Genomic DNA, 10,468 nt, shown 5'->3' with positions numbered 1-10,468 from the left:
ATATATGTGTGTGCGCGTGCACGTGCGCGCATATATAATTTATTAATTTATAAATTATATTTAATTTATTAATTATTTTATTTTATTTTATGTTTAAACAAAAATAAATATATAATTTAATAAATTGAAACTCTAACTTTTCATGAGCTATTATTATTTTACAAGTTTAATTTTATATACAAGTCTTGCTTGTTTTAGTAAAAAATAAAAATAAAAAAATTATCTCAAATTCAAAGAACTTAACATGAAATTCAAAACCAAATTAACGGATTGAATCAAATTGTTAAATTTTAATTAGATAATTGTTGGGAACTAAATATCAATGCTCACTCCTAGCCGTGAGGGAAACCGAAACATGTTGTGCGGATGATGGGACTTGGGATCTAAGCAACAGTGACCCATCCGGAAATTTCAAATTCGATCCCATGGGTCTCATTGCCAACAACCACTATTTGACTCTTTTGATGCTTTTGCCCTCATCAATAGCGAGTCCTTGTTGTATTATCTATGTTGTTTTGCAAAACTCGATTGTCTTCAACCATGACTTTAGAGATACTAATAAATGTATAGGCTTGCCAACTGATCAAGCATTTCCTGACTCTCGTGGTATGATCATTTTAGACTTTTCACCTTTATTAATTTTTTTAGCCTCCTCGAACGATTTCTGTGAAATCAATTCAGCTAAATTTACTCCAAAATGTAGGATATGTAATACTTTTTAAAATTATTTTTATAAATTTATCTTTAATCTAGTTCTTTCTTAAAGGAACGCATGCATCCACCCATGCATGCATACAACACATCTTGAGCCTTAGATTTAAACTCAGGATCTCTTTCAAAAGAGAGGGATATGCTTAACGCTAGAGCAACTAATCATTAATTTTATAAATTTATTCTTGAATTAATTAACATGGGCATGAAAAATATAATTTGACTAAACACTTTTCCTACTTTTCACAATAAATATATTAAGAACAAAAAGAAATTTTATGAAAGTAAAAATAATTAATTTTATTAGTATATTAAATATATCAAAACTTAAAAGCATCTTATAATTTAACGAAAAGTACTCCTTCCGTTCCAAATTATATGTAACTTTTGAAAGAGTTTTTTTATTTTAATATATAAGACACTTTAAATTTTGAATAGATTAAAATTTTATTAAATGCACAGTTTTAATGTTACCCTTTCTCTCTCTATAATTAATTTTGATCCCTTTTCTTTTTAATTTATTAAATAATGAGTATTTTTAAAAATTTATATTCTTATTCTGAAAAGATAAGGTTTTCAAGTGTATTTAATGAGATTTATTGATATATAAAATTTTATTTAAAAATATTTTATAATTTAAAAAGGAGGAAGTATATATTATTATCATTTCATAAAAAATAATTAGTTTTATTAATATATAAAATACAATCGAAATTTGAAAGTATATTGTAATTTAACGGGAAGCATATATTATTAATTTATTATCATTACTACTTGGGTTGCTATTGGAGTGAAAAAAATAAGAAGAAAGAAGTGGCGATTGAGACCAACAAGGAAGCTGCGACCTGCGAGTGCACGTGATTGAGGAGGGCTTGTCTCCCAGCTAGAGAGGTGGACCCATCCATCTGTGGGGTCCACCAAGGGGTTCGACCACCGCCCAGTTTCCACCGGTAACTCACTCCCATTCATGACACGCGCTTCTAGATCCATTGCATGAAATTTTCAGCAAACCATTTGTTCCTTGACTGTGCCCAATATTATACACTATAGATTCCTTCCTGCTAATTGCTCGTTCATTGTCAACTTATATTAAATTTAAAGTGAGTTGTTCTCACTTATAAACTCTAGAATCTTTTATTAATCATGTTATTTCAGATCATACTTAAAATTATGAGTAAGCACAAACCATTATTTCTATATATATATATATATATATAATATGTAAATTACTTGCCCTGAAACTATAAATTTATAAGTTTCATTCATTTTTGATACAATATTTTCTCTTAAAATTTTAAAATGATAATAAATTTTAACTTTAATTTAGTTGACCAAAAAATTATAAAAAATTTCAAAAATTACATAATTTTTTTGGAAAAATTTCAATTAAGGATTAGGAAAAAGAAATATTTACTTGTGAATCTCAAAAAAAAATTAAAAGTTCTTTGCAGAATTTTTGAATTGAATTGAAATAAAATTGGTGACTAAAAAAGCCAAAATGCCCTTTTGTAAAATTAACAAATAAATTTTTTTATCAAGCACATAAATGTATAAATGTTATATGTTAATGACTTTACATCACTTGTTGTTTTCTTTATGTTAGTTATTAAAACTTTGAAATAATGTTTCAGCAATACATATGGCAAGTTCATTCTAAACAAGTTCATTTTAAAACTTCTTAAAGTCAATTACATTACGTAGTTACTATTAAACTTTACTTCTTAATTGCTTACTTGTACTTGTTAATTTCTTAATAATATTTGTTAAATAGTTAACTAGTTAATTTGGTGGCTCCATAATCTTTAGAACATTACTTATTAATTTCATAACCTTACTTATTAATTTATCTACATGACTTGTTAACTATTTAACTTGACTTGTAAATTTTTAACGAAAGTTGTTCACTCAATTTGACAGAAAAGCACCACATTAGCACTTGTAAGTTTGCCAATATCAATTGTAAATTACTTGACTTTACCTGTCAATAATCATATTAGCTAGTTCAATCATTTTGTTTAAAATGTAGAATTATTAGTTGTTAACTATCTAATTTTTACTTGTTAATTTATCAATATCAGTTATAAATTACATGACTTTACTTGTCAATAATCACACCAGTTCAATCATTTTGTTCAAAATATGAAATCATTAATTGTTAATTCTCTAATTTTACTCGTTAATTTATCAATTTTTGTTGTTAATTATTTTTTCTTTCTTTTACATATGGGCATTTCGATCTTTTCAACCATCATCTTTATTTCAGTTCAATCCAAAAAATTGTAAAAAATTTTTAGATTTTTTTCAGGATCCATCGGTAAATATTCTTTTCCCTGATCCTTAGTTGAAACTTCCCCAATTTTTTTTATCCTTTTTGTGTAATTTGTTGGGTTATTTTTTAGAATTTTTTGTCCATTTTTTTAAAATTTTTGAGATCATTTTTAATTTTATTGTCAACAAACGACTTAACTTTTATTAATTGTAAATGTGACACTGTATTGCACTGTTTTAAAAAAATTAAGAGAAAAATGGTGCCAAAAATAAATTTAGGATTACAGACTTTTCTCAACTTATAATTTAAGATTAAAATTGTCTTATGATCTACAGACACAGCTTTTACACATAATCCATCAAGAGACAAGGTTACTTTTTCTTAAAGTCATTCCTTTCTTTCAAGAAGTTCAACATTCCATTGTTAACTGAACAAAAAAATATTAAATTTTGATTATTTAACAATTTCACAATAGTTATTAAATGTCATCTATTTTATATGATAAACAATATTAAAAAAATTAAATTTTAATTATTTACTAATTTTGTAATGATTTTTAAATGTTATCTATTTTATGTGATAAGTAACATTTTAAAAATATTATGTATAGTTAGATAATAATTATAATCTATTCTCATAGTATAGGCAACAATTTTATTGAAATATGGCCATAGAGTAAATAAATTATCGCCACTGGCTTTTAGTCATGATGCTTTAGGCAAGAAATTAAAAATATTGTTTAAAAGTACAGGCAACAACATTTCTCAAATGTTCTTAGAAGGTAACAATGTTGTAGACTTATAATGCAACTCTTCTGATGCCCTAAATCTCAGCATCTCTCTCTATTTTTATTTTTTGCCAGATTAATCTTAGCATGTCTACCTAATTTTCATTTAATAATTGAAATTGATATTTAATTATCTCATCTGCATGCATAAAGTGATTATAATTAATTCAATTTTCTGTTTTAGAATAGGCAAGCCAAGTTCTAAATATTTGGTAACAGGATAACAAGTAAATTGTTCAATATTTAGTATTAGTGGTTACTCGTATAAACCGCACATTATTATTTATCATATCAATTGAGTTTTGCTTGAACCGAGAGAAGAAGGCGCACAAATGTTGGAGTAAACTAGTATGTAAGAAATTTACGATTTCAACCTGCATATTAATATTTTATTCTACTAAAGTCTTTAATATGAATTTAATCAATTCAAAACCTTTCAAACTTGAATTGTATCGTATAAGTGAAAAAAAAGTTATGGTTATTCAAATACAAGACCTTGAATTTAACTTTGCATAAATATAGAAAACATTTTTGTTGAAAAGTTATATCTTTAAACCTGTCAATACTCAAATATGATCTAATAATATTTGATATTAGATAATTGTATATAAAAAATAATATATTATAAGGATCCAAACAAAATAGCATATTGGAGGAAACTACGTTTAATTTGTGAAAGACAATAATCCCATGGAAAGAAAAAGCCTTGAGTGCCCTACTCACATGGCATCTCAATGATATCACATATATTATATATAAACTATCAATAAATTTGAAGGTCCACATCCTTCACATTTCTTCATTGATTTAGACCTCTCTTTACTTCCTTCTTTCTCTATCTCATGTGATTTCCATCCATGTTTTCTGGCGTATAAGTACATATGTTTGTCTATATATGTTGTTTTTTAATACTAGAGTTGTTGCTAAATCCCCATTTTACCAAACATTTGAAAGATTAATACACAGAAAGGAGAAAAAGGGAGAATAGCGCACAAGGGCTGTTGAAAAATGTTGCTCGTAGACAAAAATCAATAAAAAAATTGATTATTATTAAAATAAAAATATGATTTATTGTTTTCTGAATGGTAATTTATTATTTATCTTTGTTTGTAAATAACATTTTTCAGCGGTCCCTGATTTTCCCAAAAAAAAAAAAAAACAAAGACAGTTTGAAACTCTGATCCAAACAAATGTATTTTTTCAAAAAGTATCAAAATTCACCAATAATCATATTCTAAGAGGACATTGAGGAAGACTAATGTCAAAATTACGTGAGTAATTAACACATAAAATACATGGGGCTAGTTCAAAATTTAATAGTACTATACATGTATAATTCTAAGAGAAAAGACGTCTAATAACTATTCTCAACTCAACATGACAAATAAATAAGATGAAACTCTATGAAATTAAAAGAGAAACCCACTTATGTTTGTACGGATTTCACGGCTACTACATCTAAATTAAGTCGGAAAGATTCATGTAATGACGGATTAAGATGAGAAAAGATTTATTACAAGCGAGTGGAGACGCATTTAAACATGGAACCAGGAGCTTTGCTGATTTCTCGGAGAGGCTTATCAGTGAATCTAATGAGGCTGTAGGCAAAGGCGCCAACAATGGCGCCAATGAAGGGGCCAGCTACATACACCCAAATGGAATCATAAATGTTCATTATTATTGCTGGCCCAATACTTCTTGCTGGGTTCATTGATGCTCCAGACACTGGCCTGCCATTCACATCAATATCATACATTTGTCAATTCAAAATCGCAAGTGTGTGGATATCCCAAAAACCAAAAAAAAAAAGAAATCATAAGTGTGTGGTAGATGGCTAGATGCACATCACTGAGTTGATGCACTTGGAGTTACATTTTAATTTAAAATTTTAAAAATATGAGTTATTCTTGATATATGCATACCTTTTGAGTCTAATCCCATTCAACCTTTCAATTCCTTTTCATTTGATCAATAGATTCTATTTAAAATGAGACATATTTTGATATTTCAGTATAAACAATGCAATTTTTCATTTTTAAATGATTTTTCAAAGTATTTTTACCCACAATTTGTGTATTTTGTATTTATTTTCTTTAAAAAATTTAAAAAAAATGCAAAAATGTACCATTTCATCGCCATATAATTAAGATATCAAAATATTTCTGATTTTATATAAAATCTATTGACGAAAAGAAAAAAAAGAAAGAAAAATTATTGAAAGGTAGGTCCATTAAAAAAGAAAATAAAACATGCACTCAGCAGAGGTTGGGGGATTAGCGACCCTATGCTAGACATTTCTTGTTTTTTCATGTAAACTTAAGTCAACTCATATTTAACATTACACTATTTATAATTTAAGAAAAATGCGACTCATTTCACATGACACATGAAAAAATTATAAGTACTTTCTTATTATATATTAATAGAAGTAATACAAGATATTCCATAATCCATGATGAAATAACATGACATTTGCATTAAATTAAATTAGTTACCCAGCAATGAAGACATCCACAGCAATCGTCATGCCGACTGCAATTCCTGCCAGTTCTCCAATCTGATATAAAGCAAACAAGAAAGCATTTAAGCTAAACTTCAATTAATGAACACAGTATTGAAGTGCATGAGAAAGTAGATCAATAGAAATTAAAAAGGGAATGGAAGATATATATATATATATATAGAGAGAGAGAGAGAGAGAGAGAGAGAGAGGACTAACAGCTCTCGTATCAGTTGCAACAGCAGAAACAACGAACATCAACAAGAAAGAAGTGATGATCTCCATCACCAGTGACTGAACATTTGATCCTGACGGCAACGTCCCAAAATACGACTCGTCGTCTACCTCGAACAGCATGTACAATGTCCCACTCGCTAGTATTGATCCCACCACCTGCGCTATTATATACAGTGGCACCTGTCTCAAAGGAAACTGCCGGAAGATGCTGAACGTGACGGTCACTGCCGGATTAAAGTGGCCGCCGGAGATGTGCCCCACCGCGTAAACCATGATCATCACTGCTAAACCCCAAACGACACACACCCCAGGAAACGTCACTCTCCCATCTAGCACATTCAAAACCACTGAACAACACCCTGCAAATACCACTAAGTATGTCCCTATTGCCTCCGCAATTACCTGTTTGATCACCAATAAATTTGACACTTAGGCAATGTTTGGTGCACCGAAAAGTGTTCTTTAGAATGGGAACGACAAATATATCTGGAAAGAAAATGGGACAGACACATATCTCATTTCCTTTCAACAAAACACTTTTCTACCCACCAAACATTGCATTATTTTTTAATTGACATCAATGAAACGTAACAAGTATAGGTTCATGCATGAATTTATATATACCTTCTGTATGATTGGAACTGTGGAAGAAGAACCACAAAAACCAGATCCTTTTGAGGGTTTAGTTTCACCTTCCTCCATATTTGTGATTTCCTCCTCATCGTCATTACTGCTTGGCATTTCCTTTTTCCTTTTGCCTTTTTCACTTTTGTTCTTTGCCTTTTGCGCCTTTTAGGGTTTTTTTTTTTTTGGGATAGGAACATGCAATTGCTGTGTTAATTTGACCATGGATGTTTATAGTGGATTTGACTGTACTGGTTTTGCTATTTTATGGGACTAACAGGTGGCAGGAGAAACAAAACTTGGGTTTAACTTGACACGAAAGTTGAGCCTTTACTTTGAACTCAATTAATGGCCACAATGCCCCTATTATCCAGCATCTATAAGTTTCAGGTTCTACATTTTGCTTTCTTTAGTTTTAAAGTATACAGAGTTTATATAAGACAAAAATGAAAGTGATATTGTATTTCAGTGTAGTTTTAATTTTTTTTATATTAAATTAGTCTCTTCGTGAATTATATATTTTTTTAAGGGAGAGTACTTTAGACTGAATATTGCTTATTTATTTTAAAAAGGAAATAATTCGAAAACCAAGAAAAATAAATAAACTTAAAGGATTAACCAGTTTTATTCATACAAAAGCACTGTAGCCCAAATGGATTGTTCAAGGCCTGTCCCGAGCAAGGCATAATGGATTCTGTTTTGCAACCCATTACCCGTCTCGGCTTATATTAACCCATAGCCCAAATCTTTAAAAGCGGGTCATAATGGTCCGTCTGTAAAGAGAACTTTTTTTTTTTTTTAAAAAATATTTAGGTAAATTGAGTAAAAAGGCTAATCAGGACCAGAGTTGGTGAACTTTTTTTTTTTTCCCTAAAGAAAAACATCTACTTTGATATAGGTCAATTTTTTTTTAAAGTTTTTCACAGGTATTTTTTTATTAGGGATAATTTTATTTGAAATATAGTTGGGCGTTAATGTGGGGACCTCATTGAATGAAGATTTTAATATTAAATTAGCATCTTTTATTAAATCCAACCTCATTTAAATTCTTAAAATTTTAATTACTAGTGCCTTCTTTATTTTTGTAATTAGATTGAATAGGTTTAAACTGATTAGTAGTTTGTTTTATATTTAAAGGTGGAGACACTTACTACTACTATATTATTATTTGCATCAAATATAGGCAAAGGAGTGTGTCGCATAATAGTTTCTCCATCCTTATTTATAAGTTTTAGATCTCTGATTTGTTTTATTCCTAAATATAAGTATATATCACGTCAATTTGGAAACCAATGCAATTCAAATCATGCATTTAGAAAGAGACAACGAGAAAAGAGAAAAATTATGAATATGATAAGATTTTTACTCCAAATTTTCTTTTCTTTTCTTTTCTTTTTTTTTTGTGCCGCATGTAATCACACTCTCTTGGCCAAGGGGGAATATATTTCACTAAACAGAAGCAAACGCACGTACTCTCTTTAAATTTTATCTAAATTCACAAATGAATACAATTTAATTAATTAAATGTGAGATAAAATGTTAAGATGTATGAATCTTTGTATAATTCTCAAGAAGGATGGCACTAGCCAGTACTATCAGGGACTTGAATTCAATAAGATTCAAATCATCAAGTAAAAACCAATATGGAGAGCCAATCATGACTATTAGCAATTGAGAGTGATTGTCTCACAATGTGGCAAACTAATGTTTAAATTCTTATTAGGAGAGGTATGATTGTGTCTTAGATAGAATTATCTTCAATAAGAAAATACTTGTAAGTAAAAAAAAACACTTTACAAAAAACTATTAGGAGGATATTGTTAAATCACCCAAATATAATTGGCCTTAACTAATGTAAAAAGTCATACATCAAATAAAATTAGACTAAAAAATAATATATAATAAAAAAAACAAACTTATAAAACTTGAATTTTAAGTTTTTGAATTAAGATGTGGTATTACTCTTGCCTATCTATTCTCTTCCTTACATTTGAGGTAGTCACTCCCTATTCTTAATTAACAATAATAAACAGTGTCATGCTTTTAATTTATCCTGATAACTATTTCACCGTGCCTTGAGTTCGTAAATAAATGGTTAGATTTATTTTTTTTTGCCCCACTTATTAAATTCAAATCCTTGCAGCGTGATGTTTATTTAAAATTTTGAAAATAATTAGAACATTATGCTCTGTGAAGAATAGGCAGATACGTACACTTACTGAAACAAAATTTGGAAGCATGTTACTCAGTTCAATTCTTCAAGTCGCAATATTTGAAGGAGGCCGCACCTCACGAATTTCACACGAGAGAGTCAAAAACATGCATGCAATTAAATTCATGAACGGCCACCAAACTGATGGTATCAATTAAAGTCTTAAGCTTCAAATAAAAAGTACTATCGAGAGACAAAATCAGGTAACAATATCCAAGGCACATGAGTTAACATGGTCAAGGTTCATTGACTCTTCATATCTGTCTATTCCATTACCAATAATCAACCATGAACAACAAGAATCTAATCTAATCTGAAATCTAACTTATGAAAAAGAAGCAAATAAAAGAAAAATGGTTGGTTCATGCGTAAAAGGAAGTTGGGGTTTTAATTATTTTGGATGGTCCCGGTGAGATTGTGTGGAGGTTCAGCTTTTCTCTGTGGTCCCGGTGGCCACCGCCGCCCCCACTGGTCCACCACCGTGGTGGGCTTGCCGTGTCTGTGGTTCGCCCTACACCCACCATGACCTCTCTTCTTCTTCTTTTATTACTTTTGTTTTTGCATGCACCCATACATATTTACTTAATGATATAGGGTTTGGAATCTTTTGTCTAAAACCCTCATATCAAATTTCATGCAATATACAAAATCTACATACGACTTCATTCTTCTTTTTATGTAGAAACCGATAATGTTGGGAGAAAGAGTAGGAATAATAATGATAATATATAATATAAATAAGAGTCACCTAATGAATTGAAAGGGAAGATTAAAGAAGTGGCCTATCAAGGAGGGGACACAAGTTTAATGGTGAAAAGGGGTTTGTTTAGTGAGATCACGGAATGCTTTTGTGTACTTTGAATATGGATTGGTTTGATCTCATCAATGAACTCATCTTCATCAAGATAAGGCTACGCACACGAGTGCTATACCATATGTTTCTATATATGTGAGTCACATCATTTTCTCTTCAATTACTTCTTTGTTATGTTGCAGTTATACTTCCATCTAATGCTATTTCTTTTTATCAAGCTACTCGGTATTTAGAAGCTATATCGGACACAACTAATTAGTTAGAAAGGGTTATAGCGTTATATTTGCTAGGGTTACGTACATGCATAAATCCAC

At 29.6% G+C, this 10,468-nt stretch overlaps 1 protein-coding gene across 3 annotated transcripts; it reads right to left on the bottom strand.

Annotated features, from left to right (window-relative positions):
- Nucleotides 1-5,144: 5,144 nt before the first annotated feature.
- Nucleotides 5,145-7,463, bottom strand: LOC129300192 (probable aquaporin NIP-type). Of its 3 annotated transcripts, none has more exons than XM_054938727.1 (4): nucleotides 7,129-7,463; nucleotides 6,487-6,906; nucleotides 6,263-6,324; nucleotides 5,145-5,497 (listed from the first exon to the last, which is right to left on the bottom strand). In XM_054938727.1, the coding sequence occupies exons 1-4, from the start codon at nucleotides 7,243-7,245 to the stop codon at nucleotides 5,281-5,283; spliced, it is 816 nt and encodes a 271-aa protein (XP_054794702.1). In that variant the 5' UTR covers nucleotides 7,246-7,463; the 3' UTR covers nucleotides 5,145-5,280. The 3 variants fall into 3 exon arrangements, with proteins under 3 accessions (XP_054794702.1, XP_054794704.1, XP_054794703.1); XM_054938729.1 differs by having other exon boundaries at nucleotides 6,487-6,887; nucleotides 7,129-7,145; XM_054938728.1 differs by having other exon boundaries at nucleotides 5,296-5,492.
- Nucleotides 7,464-10,468: the final 3,005 nt, after the last annotated feature.

This window comes from Prosopis cineraria, unplaced genomic scaffold (assembly GCF_029017545.1).
Source record: "Prosopis cineraria cultivar Desert tree isolate PC_DT_omini unplaced genomic scaffold, ASM2901754v1 PC1473, whole genome shotgun sequence".
In the NCBI taxonomy this organism is placed as follows: Eukaryota; Viridiplantae; Streptophyta; class Magnoliopsida; order Fabales; family Fabaceae; genus Prosopis; species Prosopis cineraria.
Note: the sequence above shows the minus strand (reverse complement) of the source record. Positions and strands in the feature narration are given on the sequence as shown.

What these genes read in the sequence shown, in the direction of transcription:
- LOC129300192 (XM_054938727.1), bottom strand. Translation starts at nt 7,245, where the DNA reads ATGCCAAGCAGTAATGACGATGAGGAGGAAATCACAAATATGGAGGAA. An exon ending in CAGTTCCAATCATACAGAAG is followed by an intron (nt 6,907 to 7,128) that starts GTATATATAAAT and finishes GTGATCAAACAG; the next exon opens with GTAATTGCGGAGGCAATAGG. An exon ending in TTGCAACTGATACGAGAGCT is followed by an intron (nt 6,325 to 6,486) that starts GTTAGTCCTCTC and finishes GCTTTATATCAG; the next exon opens with ATTGGAGAACTGGCAGGAAT.